The sequence below is a fragment of the Lichenostomus cassidix genome, chromosome 4 (assembly GCF_008360975.1).
Source record: "Lichenostomus cassidix isolate B80296 chromosome 4, HeHo_3.0, whole genome shotgun sequence".
Lineage (NCBI taxonomy): Eukaryota > Metazoa > Chordata > Aves > Passeriformes > Meliphagidae > Lichenostomus > Lichenostomus cassidix.
In genome coordinates this window covers 68912440-68928277 of record NC_139484.1, presented here as the reverse complement: position 1 = coordinate 68928277, position 15838 = coordinate 68912440, and the positions used below count along the sequence as shown (strand labels likewise).

Below are 15838 nucleotides of genomic sequence, written 5' to 3'. Positions count from 1 at the left end.
CAAGTTTTTCCTTTTTTTCTGATTCTCCTCCCCAGCCCACTATGGGAAAGAGGAGTGAGTGGCCTCTGCATGGTGCTTAGTTGTCACTGGGGTTAAAGCACCATGTTAAATATGCAGAGTCCCACCAAAATCAAAGCCTGTTTGCAGGATTGGACCACAGCACTGACAATGCCTTTCTGTGCAAACCTTTTGAGCAAATCAGGGACTTACCTGAGAGCCACCCCAAGGCATAGCTGTCACTACATCATCTGCCCTGAGATCTCATCTGTAACTCTTTCTTCCAGGTATTCCTTTCAAGATGAAGAAGACATGTTCATGGTGGTTGATCTCTTACTGGGAGGTGACCTGCGTTACCATTTGCAGCAGAATGTCCACTTTAACGAAGGAACTGTGAAACTGTACATTTGTGAGCTGGCACTTTCCTTGGATTATTTGCAGAGATACCACATCATCCACAGGTGAGTGGATTTCATTGGAGGAATGGGCTGCTGGCTTTTGGCAGAGCAGAGGAATTTTATCACATATCTGATTTCATAGTTCTGTTTGTTCAAAACCTCTGAAAAGTTTCCATTGCTATCCAAGGATGGAATTTAGCTCTGAAAAGGCTATTTTAATGTGCTTTCTTTCTGTCCACAGCCACTCAGTAGCCTTGCATCCTTCTCATACTGTCCTTTTCTCCTTCTGATCTCATACCATGAAGTAAATTTTTCACTATGGTCTTTAAATAATAAATACAACCCATAACAGCATCCTGATTGCTTTTAATTTATTTTTGATTCTCCAGTGCCCCAGTGTTACTGAACACAAAAACATTGTAATCCAGTACAAGAGCTTTCCACAACAACATCAGGGAATGGTTGTAGAACCTAAAGCTGACAATAATTTGTTTACTTACAGCATCTGAATGAAGGTCAGGAGGAAGAGAGGTGGGGAAGTAGGAATAATAGTACAAACAAATTGGAATACTGATAGATACTGCATCCTTTTTTCACTTTTTATATTACAGCAATCTGTTAGGTTTTCTACCATACAGAAGCAAAGATAGTATTCATTTCAGAAACAGTGTCAAATATCAGGTTCTGTTTGTTTTCTTTAAATGTTTTGGCATTTCACTGAAGCAGCAGGAATAACTTCTCTTTTTATGTTAACACAACAACTATGAAATTATAAAATTATGGGCTTGAACCTTTAGTCTACTCTTTTTTAGGCTAAATTCAGGGTTATCTTTCCTGATTTAGAGTGGCATCAATGCAAAAATAAAGTTTTGTTTGTTACAAAACGTGGATGTGACTTTCAGAGACCAAACCAAACTAAGCTGTGCCATAGATCTTCCAAAGTCCAGTCTAAACAAATTCCTTCAAATATATTGCTTGAGAATTTCATCCCATCCACCTGCCAGTGCTGCCTCATGATTTTGCAATAAAGATCCAATAAAAAGCATGGTCTGACTTTCTGAGGAGGAATGGTCAGCATGAAATCTCTCTGAGAAGAGATGCAATGGTAGGTGTGTATTCTGTTACTGAAACTGTGCCAGACAAAATTCCAAAAAACATTGCAACACTTGTTTTTGCTTGCAGTTCCAGTAAACATTGTGACACTTCATTTTGCTTGCAATTAAAACTCCAAATGTAATAAAACTTCCAAGAAAATGCTGTGCACTGTTTCTGTTTTAGTACATTTCCATGTATTTTGCATAAATTTTCTATCCTAAGTGAGTATTTTGAAAGTGGAGCTCAGAATTACAGCTGACCTTTGTTTCTAATGCCTTAAGGAATGTTCTTGGCAAAAAACAAATTGATGAGATCTTTTATGCAAATAGGCTGGCAAAATATTCATGAGACAATCCAGTTTGTAATCAAAACTTGTATTTTGCTAGAAGTCTGTAGCTTAAATAAGTTTCACAGGAAAGCCTGTCAAAGGTGAGAGATAGCTTGAAAGAAGGATTGAAGTCATTGTGGTTGTTCATGGTTTTTTGTGACAGTGTCTGCCTTGTCATGGTCCCACAATGAAACTGGGAATGACACTTTGATCTCTTCTGTGTTGCTTAATCATGGCAAGTAAACACAACTTATTTTTCTGTTTGACAGCTAGTGGTTCAACACTTGCTGATTTGCACTGAGGTGGGGGAAGGCATGGAGCTGGTTGTTGGCTCCATTTGGGGGCAAGTTCTGGGGTTTGGTTTTTGCTTTCACTCTGCACCAAAAGTTTTCACAAAAAGAGATGAGTCAAAATAGCTCTCTCAGCCTGTGGTGAATCTCACTGACTGGTTAGCCAGGATTGTGGTTTAGGGATCTGGTTCAGGATTCCATTGTGTTATAGAAGAACTGTTTATTTTGCAGCTGGCAGACCTGAGATCTGAGTGTGTCTGTCCCATTTCACTACTTCCCAAATGACCCAGCTGTGGCACAAGGAGCCTTTTGCATCTCATCTGCTCACCAGTTACTGCAAAATCACAAATGATCCACACACCAGTGAACATGTTATTTAGCCAGGTGAATCCCAGAACATTCTGCCTTCTATCTCAGCACCACCTGGAACAGCAGTCAGTGGGATGGATCTTCAGCTGCCTTAAATCTCTGTAGCATGTCTGGCATCAAGAGCACAATGCTGACTTAAATTGGCTCAGGAGCAGAGCCAGCAGTGGTGCACAGTGAGGAGACATCTAGTCATTCCTTTATCACTGCAAACACACCATCTCGTTTGGAGATGAAATCAGTGATCTGCTGGGTGGTTATATGTTGTGGCAGCAGACCTCAGCAATATCATTGTTACCAAGTGCTTCCAGTCAGCATTCACATGCTAACCTACAAAACTGTATTAGATCTTTCATTTAAAAATGAATGTATTGGCAGCAAAAGGGAAAAAAAATGTTAGTAAGTCAGAGAATCATTGAGAGAGCCTTCTACTAAATTTTGTCTTGGCTACAAAGAAAGAATAGTCAAACGATTTATCAGACTGGGCAGGTGGATTTTCAAATTGAGGTATCATAAAGAACTGAAAACACAGGGTGTGAATCAGGAGCTTAACTCCTCCTAATGGTTACAGATGTATATGAAATGTGTTCAGGTTTCCATTACTATTGCGTCCAGCAGCATGACAGAATTGGTTTTCCTAGGTTAACTTGTTGCTGCAGAAGGAAATGGCACTGAAGGGGACAGGAATTACCAGGCAGCTATGAATGGAGGCAGAAGGGTACAGATCAGTACTCTGCCAGCTGCCCTTGGAGATGCCTTGCAATGCCTCTGTGTTTGCTGATGTGGTTAGTGGTGTGCTTTGAATGTGGCAATCATTTCAGCAATAGGACTATTGTGACTGCAGGGACAAGTTTAGCCATAAATAGAGTAAAACTCACTGCTGTCCTGGGGTATTTATGAAACTTGCAATTTTTATTAATCACATCCATGTGTATAAAATCTAAATTTGTCATGCATAATTCTGCAATGGTGGATTTATTTATTATGGCACAATAATGAATGCTGCACTGTGTTTCACAACTCTATTGTAAATGTTTGCCTTTACAAGGATGTTCACCTAGAATTATAAAAACTGTAAAAAGAAAAGACCTAAGTTTCAAGCTATTATTTTAAGACTATTCTGGGTAAATTCTTCACTTAATTTACACAGCAGCTAGCTTAATACTGAGATTGTTGGTCACAGGTAATAGTTACACCAAAAAACCTTATTTTCTCACAGCCCTGCTATAATTATATTTTATCCTCATTTCTTACGTGAAAAAGTAATTCTTTTAAAGCTGGATGAGTGGTGTTTCTTACAGACCCTTGGGTCCCAGTACACAGAGAAAGGGTTCTTACAGTATACATGATCTCAAACATTCTCAAATCTTGGATCAAATCCAGCATTCTGCAATTTCAAGATGGTATGACTAAACACATTCTTCCCAGAACTGGTTGTATAATGCCAGTGAATAATGTATTGGACAAAAGTTTTCCCATCAAAGGCTGAATAAACTTATTTCAGCCATGAGTAACTCAACCTCCTCCTTTCACAAATGTTGCTGTTCATACATTTCAATAAAACCACCTGCCTTCTCACCAAAGTAGGCTGCCCATTTCCATTCAGGCAGTTCTTCTGGCAGTAGCTGCAGTGGTGACTCTTCCAGGATGCTCTTGCAGCTACAGCCTTGGCTGGGAGCAGTGCTGGCCCTGCAAAGCTGGGGCTGCTGCCCTGGTAACACACTCGTGATGAAAAAAATCACATTTTCTCTTTTTAAGGGGCAACTGTTAACGGCATTGCCCTCTCAACTTTTCACCATCATCTGGCTCCATTGGTTTTCATCTGCTTAGAGAAAAGGCTGGATGTGGCAGATGTCTGGAATGGAAATTGCAGTAACCTTCCAGCACAATTTTGGGATACTGGACTAGCTGTTTGATCTGCATGCCCAGGACACTTTTATTTCAGTGGGTTTTTTAAATGCAAAACCATTCATGTGTGTATGTGTACATATATTAAGCACACATAAAATTTTGGTTGAGCACAATGTGACTGGAATCAGCCTGGCTTGGCAGGTCTGTGCTGTGTGGCTACTGTGATCACCAATCTGTTTTCCATTCCTCCAAATTCTGCTTCCAGTGGAGAGTAGCACCAGGAGTTATTCCAGCTCTGAGTAACTCAATGGCAGTACAGGGTGGGCAAAAGCTAATGGGAAATGCTGGCAAACTGAGCACTGCATTTTCCTCTGCCAGATGATCAGGGTAAGGGTGTTTTGCTGCTACCAGCCAGACAAGATTTACTCTTTGTTCAGCACTGGACCTGTTTGTTCATTGTCACTGAGCCTCTCAAGGTGTCCAGGAGTCTGGTGAAATAAGATAATATACCTGAAGGTTAGACAGTTCTTTAAAATGGGCCTTGCCTTTCTCACTTGTGACAACATACAGCAAAAGAAAAAACTCTACTTGAAAGTGTTCCCTTCATTATATTTTCCATTTAGTATGTAAGCAATTAATAGGTTTGAAAATGGAAAATTTGCCCCTTGTTTTTCACAGGTGTCACAGGCAGAATAGTGCCAACCTGAGATTTAGCTGGACATACTAAAAACACCACAGTTCCTTACAGATTTCTGCTCATACTAATAGTCTTTTACTTTCTGGAAAGTGTGGGTAGAATAAGAAAAAATGTAACAGGGTCTGAAATAGATGAACTAGGGGAAAAATAACCATCATACGACTACTATTCATAAGCAGTATCAAAGATCATAGCAGGTCGAGAGGCTTGTCCACTGAATTGTCTTAGTTCATATTGCCATGTCTCCTCCATGGCATTCTGTTTTGTTCTTTAAACAAGTGGAGTTCCAAGGACAAATTACAGGAACTGAGCAATGAGCTATGTAAGAGAAGTAAATCAGAAAACATATCAAAACCAGTCAAAAAAAATCACCATGCAGACCATAAAGCCCTGAAAATCTACTGAATACTTATGAGCCAGCACTGATGAAAGAAGAAAGTGATTCACAAATTCTAGGCACAAAGGGTATTTAAATTTTAGTCATGCACTTAACAAAGAATTAGATACCACAAAATACAAATATGCAGAGAACAAGCCTTTCAACTTCTGAACGGAGTTCTCTCCCTACAAGAACAAATTAATTTTACTTCTGTTTAGCTACAGAAAAAGTTATTTGATATACCAGATGAGATACTGCTAATAAATGAAGCTGATTTGGAAATATAATGAGATTTCCATAGACAGAGACAAAAATACTGATGAAGTAAAACAGGCTGTATTGAGAAAGAGACACAGGGAACACTGAGGTACATGATACTCCATAAGATGCTCCAGTTCCTGCCACTGGCACAGATATATTCTTTTATTGTGGGCCTGAAGTGCTCTCCCTTCCTCACTGAGGTGAAATACCAGAATATGTCCATCACATTCTCACTGCTTCCATACCATGGCTGAGAGACCCTCACTGAAGCCAGCAGGGAGTTGCTTGTTTCCTTACAGTTTTCAATCACTTGAAAAGCAGGTGGAGTTGCCTCTTAGCTCTTTCTTTCATCTTCCTTCTCTCATTATTGTAACAGTGTAGGAATGTGCTTATGTGAAATATTTTGTTTAGCCAAGAAAAACTCATCTCACAAGCCCTAGATCATTTAAATTGTACATGTCTGCTCCATGGCAGGAGATGGAACATCTGACCTAGGCTGAGCTTGGCCAACCATCTTGCATTAAGTAGCAAACCTAGTGGCCAAAGATAACCTAACTCAAGGCCACCTTAAGTGTGTGTTTGGGCTGCACACAGCACAATAGCTGGTTTTCTTATTGATTGCTTCTCTGTTTAAAATCAGACACCCAGACAAGTGTAGATATGGTCTAGACATGTATAAGTCCACAATGCCCTAGTGATGGCATTGTGATTTTAGAGATTTCTCAGGTTTATTTGGTTGGATGCAGCAATGTGACAATGAAGTGGGGGAGGACTCAGAGAAACCTTTAAATCAGTGTAGAAAAATTATGATTTAGATAAAATTGTTGGAAATTCTTTCTAGAAGAATTATTAACTCTTTCTTCTACATGCATGTCATATACTCCTTTATGTCTAGATGATATATAAGCTTGTCTGGGTGTCTTTTTAAACAGAGAAGTAATCGATAAGAAAACCAACAATTGTGCTGTGTACACCACAAACACACATTGGTTGCACCCCCACTCAAATCAGCTGCTACCAACTGTCTGTGTTGCTGCTTTTCCCTTCCTGGTTTTCTCTAACTAACCCTTTACATTAACCTACCCTTTTAGGACAAGAAGGCTTTAGGGCACATGATAAGTATTAAAATGCTACATATCCCTCATCTCCATAATTTAGCATCCTATTGATGGATAATGAAATTAAATGCTTTGTTTCCTTCCTTCTCCCACTCCTCAGTATTAAAATTTTGATCATGAATCATTTTTAGGCATTCAGACACTGAAGCAGAAGATGCTGAAAGAACTAAAGCAGAGCTTTATATTCAGTATTATCTCAGGTCTCCATCCACAAATCGGATCTGGTTGATGCCAGTTTTCTGCTGTAACATATTGCTAGTTTCTTTGTGGCCAGTTATCAGAGATGTCTTTCTGTCACAGAAATCCATTGCAATTTTCTTGGTGCTGCTTTAAAGCTTCAAGTGATTTTAGTATAGGTTTCTGCTCCCAACTGATTTATGCTAGCAATGACCACCATATTAATAGCATGTCGATACTGTTATGCTAAATATAATAATCAAGAGTACTAATAACTACATGAAATTAATTTTTACTAAGTAATTTAAATGATTAGGCACACCTTCTACAGAGGCATAACAATATCCACTGTCTCATGTGGCACTACCTGGTTTACCCTGCTTTTGTGAGCTTCCACCTCCTACCCCAACCCCTTCATGCATCTGGAAGTGGAGGAAAGGCTGATCCAGAGAGATTGAATGAGCAATGATGTGAAGTACTAACTAATAGAGGAGAGAACAAGAGCTAACCATCTGTGATACAACATTAATCCCTTTTTTCCCAAAGCTTTAATGTTAAAGTTATAAGTATTCTTATCTCTGTATCTCAGAAATTTCACAACACCATGACTCTAAGCAGGAGTATTCTCTCCACAAAAATGGCAGATTTGCTTGCAGTTTGCTTGAATCTTTTTTTTTTTTTGTAGTCAGTGAAGAAATTTAAAATCTTTGATTAAAGTATGTAGATGGGGAAAGGGAATATGGAAAAGGACTGTAAATTTCATGCAGAGCAAAGTATGAAACAAGAGCAGCATATGGACAATTGTTTCTTTCTGCTATTTCTGCTTCAGTGGTGGCAACATTTTTTTCAGCTTGGATGAGCAACACATGCATAAAGTATTCTATCAATCCCTTGGCGATTTCCTTACAATTGAAGTTTTTTTTTAATTTATGGCAAAATAAAAAGACTTAAGAAGGAAGAGCACGTTTACTTGTTTTCTTCCTGCCTGCAGTAGTCTTCTGTATCTCAGGAGTTGGGTGAGCTGTTCATGGTGTGGCAGAAGACATTTCATTAATCGATATTGCAGTTTGAACTTCCTTCATGAAATGCATTCAGCAGCTTTCAGTGCAGCTTTAATATTTCACATGAGATGAGGTCTCCTTTGTACAACTTTTGACTTCACAGATACAGTGAGAGATGAGAAAGAGTGAGAGTTGTAATTGTGATCACCTGACAGTTTCTTCTTTCAAAATAAATCATCTTGTGGGCAGGGACTGCAATTCACATAAAAATTGCCATCAGATTTGTTATGCTGAAGTCGCCTTTTCAATTTTTTCCTCTTGCATTTATTCTCTATACCTCTCCTTGGATATTCCTCAAGGCACTCCCTCAAGGTTATTTTCAAACATTCCTATATTCTCTGTAAAATCCTGTCCCAACTCCCCTGAATGGGTTTTAGAGAGGAGAAAGCACAGCAGCTCCAAGCTTTGATGCTGTATGACAGACAGTGCTACTGATGAGCCTCTGCTTCTCCCACTGTGTGCATACACAGCTTACATTTATCCCAGGGGAATCTCCCAGGATAATGCAGTGTGGATAATTGTGCTTTCCTGCAGCAGAGACAAGGCAAGCCTACAATTCAGCAGTCGTGGTGCTCTTGCACATGCAGAAATGCTGTCAGCAGGGAAAGACCTTAAAATATAATGCCAAACTGGGACCTTGCAAGGTGGGAAGAGCACTTGGTAGGCAGTACATATTCAATAGACCAAAATTTATTAAACTGGGTTCAGATGAATTGGGTCATTCTTTACAGTGATGATCAAAATCATCTCTATGGTCTGACTAACCAGAATGAAAAATGGCTCCTATCCAGTGGCTACCCATTTTTATTCAGACATTTATCTCTTCATCTTGTTATAAACATGAAATTTTGGTAGTGTTCTAAATGTAGAGGAGCTCCTTTTTAGCCTAAGAAAACAATACAAAACTGGAGCATCTTTTTTTCCTTTCACAGTGGGTGACTATTCTGTGTCTAATCATTTTACAGACTCATGGTTTGTTTCAGTGGTATTCTTAGTTTGCATGTCACATTTTCTTAAGGTTTGGGGTTTTAATTATGGACACAGATACATTAGAAGACAAATGTGAGTGTTTTCTGATAAAGCTGTGGGCCCTCCTTCTATACTCAGATAATGTCTTTGCTATCAGGCTGAGTTTAAATTGCAACATTTTGGGCAGGTACTCTTTGGAGAGACAGTAGCAATAAAAGAGAAATTGATAGTAAGATAGATGGATTTGAGGGTACCAAAAAAAGGACATCATCTAACTGCATCAAGAGGGGCAGAGATGTCCAGAGTGGGACTAGGATGGCTGAGGAAAAGAGCAGGGAGTGCAGAGTGTGGTGTAGGATGTGGGCAAGAGAAAACTGCTATGGAAAGAGTCAGACCTGAAAAGCCAAAGCTGGGAGTCGCCAAAGAAATTGAACACAGGGGTGTAGTTAGAGGAAATAGGGGCTTGGTGGCAGCATGTGAATTCCAGGTCAGTGGGATAAGATTTAGTGAAGGCTGAGTGGTTTTGAGTATGTCTTTCTTTGTCAACATAGGGGTCAAAAAGCTTTACCTGCCAGCTGTGAAAACCTCTGCTCAGAGCTCTGCAGATGAAAATTAATACACAGACATAAAGATTAATCTCTCTGTGTATTTCTAAAAAAGGTGATTATTTGGGGAAATGCAGTTTTATATCTCCTGTGTTTCTCTCTCAAGTTGCCACAATAATTAAGATATGGTCTTTGTTAAAAATATCAGTTCAACAGGACAACTCAATGAGTGTCAGAGGTCTGCTTTGAATGAAATCCAATAAAAAAAGAATTGATGTATTGTCAATAATAAGCAACAATTACTAATATAGTCACTTAACAAGACTTGCTGAGTGGAAAACCTATTGCCAGGGTGCTGCATTTCTGAGCTTTTATGCTAATTAAATGTATTAGTTATCTAGAGTTCTGCCTTTAAAACCCACAGAGAGTCACAGCTTGCCTCTTGTTTTGAGATGCTGCAGAATTTTCCCCTGGTGGTGCTCCTTCAAGTCTCTTCAGCAAATCTCCTCAGCCACAGAAACACTTTACAGATGCACCCCAGTGCAAACACATGCACTTACATATGTAAAGAGAGTTAACACTAATTAAAGTACCAGCTTATTTCCCTGAGTCCCAGAGTACCTCTGCTGCTGAAACTAAGAATTATGAGCATATACTTAACCAAGTACATTTCCTGCAAACAGTCTTCTATCCTATCATTACTGTTTAATATTTGCTCTTGGAAGAGACTGTGTCAAAAAGGAATAGCATATGAGATATACAGCTGAGAAATGGAATTATTAAGACTTAGTTGTCTAGATTTTTTAACCTATTCATCAGACCAGTGTAACTCTTCAGTTAATGAGCTCAGTCATTGCCTGTTATTCCCTTGTATGAAACTCTTGGTCACCAGTTTCCTTAGATCAGAGAAGATGTTAATTCCCCAAGCTGAAATGTGACTCCAGTTGTACAAAAGCACTTCTGTGTGGTTCCCTGCATGCCACAAACAGCTGAGCTTGTGAAGTCCCCCTGCCTGGAGGGAAGCAAGGAACCTCTGGTCTCCTTCCACAGACATCTCCCTCTAAGCCTCACAAAGACAGAAGACAGTACAGAGCCTCAGAGGGTTCATGCTGCAAATGAGGAGGATGTTTTATTTGATGGGCAGCAACTAAAAAAGTTCTTGAGTGTGCCAGGTGCTTTAAATGCAGCACAATGAACCATGTATGAAGGGCTGTGTTGCTCGTGGTGTGAGATGACGTCAAAGAAGACAATGAGCACCCGAAGTGTGACTCCTGCAAGAGGCTTAAACACCTGCCTGCACTTCTGTGATAACACCTTACAGCCATTTGACTTGAGAACATCCCCAGTCATTCTCATCATTCCACACAACATGCAAGATTTTTCTTATGTTTTTAAAAACTTAGTCTGCAGTTCACCAGGATCTAAATGAGGAGTCTATAATTTTTTAGTTGTTTGTCCAAACAAGCCAATCTAGCTAACACAGAATCTATAAAGCTTTCAGTTGATCTAAAAATAGACAGTCATTTGAATGGCTTCTACACTCCAGTGACTGTGTTGTTTATACATCTGTTGACTATAAATGGATATATAGATGCCCAATTCACAATAGAACTTAATCCAAGTGTCTTAACCTGAGAGCAGAATCCCATATCTATTTTCACTTGAATAAATAGCAAGAATAACCTTTATAATCATTTCAGTGCAAGTAGTTACTGTCACAGCAGCTTCTCTGCACAGAGTGTAGTTTAAACTCACCTTCAACCCTGCTATATTCTTGCCCAGTAATCCAGTTAACCAGGATGTTGGCACTAAAGTCTGTGGTCTCAAACAATATTGCCAATATATAATTCCTTATCCAGATTCCTCAAGAGGCGTTAGAATACTTGGCTGTTTGATTTCATGCAATAAGCAATATGTTGTTGACATTGCTTAGAATAGAGAAATTTCTTAGAAGGGTGGTGTACTGAAGTAGGAGTTGGGTTTGGGTCAAATGTTGCCTGTCATGTTCCATCTATTCTAAACAGCATTCTGCAGTAATACATATATTTATTGCTCGGTGAGTTTGTTTGCAAATGTTCCTTCTTAAAAGCATACAAAGTTATTCTTGCAAGTAACTTACTGCTCTGCTTCCAAAGATTCGTGAAGCTCAACATAGAAAAGAGTCATGGGACATCCTACTGACATTGCAGGTAGCAGCAGGTCAGTTTTTAAATAATTTATTAAATATAATTTTCTTTTCAGGCACAGACTCTGCACTTCCCATCTTGGTCTACCACAGCTAACTTTTGCATACATTAAATCCATAAAACCACCCAGAGGGGGAAGCATATGCAGGACATCAAAGTTCACTTGTCTGAGGAAGATATTGATCATGCTCTTGTTGATATTGTTCTGGTTGTGCCTCTTATGGAATGTGAGGTGGTCAGTTTGAGGAATAAAGGTCCAAATACTTGTACCCATGTCATAGGCACAAGCCAGCTGGCAGTGGGGAAGGTGACTTGGAACTTCAGATCAGTGAACAGCACAACTTCATGTGGTTGTTTCCTGCTTGCTGGTCGACAGCCCTTCTCCCTGCTGCACTGTACTGCTGAAACTTGGGTCAGCAGGAAATGTGCTTATTGGGAAGTTTCACTGCTGCATTGAGCCTGGGCACTTGCTGAAAACCTGAAACCTTTAGAAGAAGCTGCTGTCTCTTCCCTTGGCCTGCACATGAAGTGCACTGTGCTGAACCACACTTAGTTGCCATGCCACTACAGCCATGCTGACTGTAATTGGTTGCACTATGGTGTAGATGAAGGAAACAGCTGTTAAATAATGGGATAATACTGTTGTGGATACTGTTGTTCTAGCAGGTGGCGCGTGAACTTATAGGTATAGAAGTTGGCAGAGGGTATAAGGTAAATATTAAAGCTATCATACAGTAATTACACACTATGAACAGTGGCTGACAAGCACACCTGGATGCTTGGAATTCTGTATATTTTCTTTTTGAATTTGTCTGATAAGCTGAGCAAACTCTATGTGATGTGATACATCTGAATGGATCTATTCCATATTTCATGCAGAGAAAAACAAAGGAGCAGCGATATGATTTTCAGACATTACAAAACACCACGCTTATGATGCTAGCTTTTTACAACAGATAAAGCCAAATGTGCTTATCAGTAACAATGCTCTCCTGATTTGTCTTTAGGCAGAGGGCAAATGTCATCAATTTCTTCTCTCATTTAGTTTCACACGTGGGTTTCTGCCTATGAAAACTGGAAGAGGGCTTATGCCTTCTACTGGAAGGAGACTGATAGTCTTGCATTTGCTGGCAGAGTGCACACCAAGTACATTCTCCCTTATTCCTAGTCAAAAGCTCTCTACCCAGGGTCACAGAAAGAAGCATCACCATTGCAATGCATATACTTTCCTGCTGTACCAGATAATTCTTTCCAAACGCCACACTCCAGTTAATGCCTAATGAGTCGTGCTCTTCCCATGGTTATCAGAGGTGTCACCTGCTCTTGAAAGCTGATTCACACACAGAGATCTGACCCTTCTACTTCTGTGTTCACACAGAGGGTCTCAGCAATACTTGACTCTGCAACACAGAAAATATTAGACTCATCTAATCTCAGCTGTGAGGCTATCAGAAATTACTGCTCTGTGGTGATTTTGCCTGACTCCTCAGCGTGATCTGAAAAAGCATTTGGCTGAAGAAGCTTTTTATTTGGTATGTGATGATGTCTGGCATCATCAGTGTTGACAGCTGTTCCAGGTTGCCTTCAGATCTTCGTGGAAGTCCAAGGCCTGTGCCCATGCAACATTAACTCTAGAAAACTGTTCTAGCAAAGGAATGTCACATTTGTCATTATTTTGAGTCATTCAGGCAAAATGGATTGCCTGCAAGTTGCTTGTGCTTGAAAATGTTTAGTTGAAAAAGAACCATTGTGTCTGGAAGACAAATCCTGGATTATATAGCCTGGGCTTTGTTATGTAAAAGCTCTGTTTATCTGGCTGCAGTGGTACTTTCCAATCCCATTCTCTGAGACATAATACAGTGCAGCACAGAGGAGACAAAATACAGATTCACAGCCTCCTTTGGACTAATCTTTCCAGCTTTTATAACATTTAAGAATCTTTGCCTATTTTTCTTGCTATTGCAGTATATAATTACCTCTGTGGTAAAGCAATTTTATATATTCAAAAAGAATATTGTAATGAAATATTCTGTGTTTAATACTTTTATTTTAATTTGGCATCTGTGCAAATTCAGAAGTTGAACCTAGCCAAAGAAGAATATTATCTGGCTATATATACCCAGATATATGAAAGGTTAGATATAGGATTCCTTTATTTTAAAAGGTAATTTTCTTCAACCTGGGATAACAGTATCTGCTACAACTGTTTATCCAAGCTAAAACTGACAAATACAGTGTTTCCAAAGCCCACTGGCCATCCAGGCAAATGTAGATATCATTACTGCCACCTATTGCTACAAAGAAAGTATTGAAGATATCTTCATATTCATATATTTCCACATGAGGATAAAATTGGAAAATAACAAGCTTGTTCCTGTTAAGGCATTTGTAAATAAACATGTTTTGGTGTCTTCTTTGACAGCTTTATTTTCAGAGCTGTATACAATTGGGTAGTACAAGTGCTAAGAAAATCCAACACTGTCATGGACATCTGGTGAAAAATAGTACTAAACTAGAAAGGAACTCACACTGCTCAGCATCACAGTAACTTGTTTCTATACAAGAAGACACTACAATCCAAGCCTCAAGCCAGGTGTCCAGAAACTCTCTGAAGGTGCAGAGGGAGAGGCAGGACCTTCAGAGGCCTTCATGGGTGAGAACTTTTGCACTTGTCAAGATTATTACAGCAGTTATATCTTCCATACAGACTAGAAAACGGTCTTGTTGCCACACAGGTTGTCACACCGAAAGAAAAGAATCCAAAATGTGATAATGGACTAGATGATGGGAACCTGATTAGGAGCATATCAATGCTTGCTCCCAGATAAATAGTTGGAAGTAGTTATGAATTTTTTGTTTCTGCATTAAAGCTCCAGGAGTGGGAATTGCAGAGAAAAACAACATAATCTAATACCTCATCTACTCAGCTTCTTTTCAGTTTTACTGAATTGTTTACATTTCAAAATTACAGTGATGCACAGGGTCATGTCATGTCACAACATTCATTTGAGCAGGAACAGAAGGCTCTGAAGATCTTTTTATGAAAGGACAGGAAGTGGCAGCAATTACTGCTGAGATCTAAGTGAGAGGTATGTGAATCAGAGGTCTGGAGCTGTCAAAGTCCTTCATTCCCATTCATCTAGTAGTAAATAACAGTAAAGAGCTCTGATTCTTACTACGATCTTTTTTAATACCATTGAACAGCTCTGGAAACTAGGAAGGATGTTGGTCAGGAAAAAAAAATATATAAATGATTTATAATGTGTTGACAAAAAGAAGAAAAGATGCATAATTCTTCATTAAGGCTTTTTCTTGAGCAAGTCCTCCTGGTAGGTGCCCTGCACAGTCCAGCTCTGGAAGACACCTCATTTCTGTGCTGCCCTTACAGAAGAAAAACACCTTTGACAAAATTAATCTCTTGGCTGTGCAGTAGCTAATATATATTGACTTTTCCTTTATCCAAAGCATCAGTAAATTCACCTAAAGAAAACCTCACTATGTATGTGGTCACTTCCTTGATGAACTGCATGCCTTGGACATTTGTATTATTTGTGATTGTAATATCAAATACGAAGGAAATAAGGTCCTTACCTGCAAAAATCAGAATTTGTTCACATTTCTTTCCATAACCAGGAGAAAACCCTTCATAATATATAATATGGTTCACTTCAGTGCTCTGATACAATGATGTCTCATGTGAACTTGAATAATATATATATATTATAATATATATATTATAGCTGAATAATATATAGCTGAAACATATATATCCCAACTCCTTACCCTTTTTATGGCTTTCAAGAACTGCTATGCACCTAGTATTAATCTTAATGCCTTTTTCTGCATAAGGAAAATCATTATTATCATTGGATAATAATTAATTAGATATTAACTGCACAATTAAGGAAAAACCTTTAAACTCAGTATTTCAGGGTCTATCCTGCACAACACTGGGATTGTCAGCACTAAAGAGAAAAGTGTACAAGCAAACCTTTATTAAAGTGGAAACAATGTCTACTGAAGCCAGTGTAATCCTTCCTCTGACCTCAGGGGCCATTGTCTGAATCCTGCTTCTTTTGCATCCTTATGAGAATGTAAAATCCATCTAATTTAATTTCCC

The 15838-nt window shown here is 39.1% G+C and overlaps 1 protein-coding gene across 1 annotated transcript in view; it reads left to right on the top strand.

The window, feature by feature from the left end:
• Positions 1 to 15838, top strand: part of STK32B (serine/threonine kinase 32B) — a 157921-nt gene that overhangs the window by 84113 nt on the left and 57970 nt on the right. The window contains exon 4 of the mRNA XM_085059801.1: positions 285 to 458. Within this exon, the coding sequence (XP_084915927.1) occupies positions 285 to 458 (174 nt within the window). The remainder of the gene's footprint in view (positions 1 to 284; positions 459 to 15838) is intronic.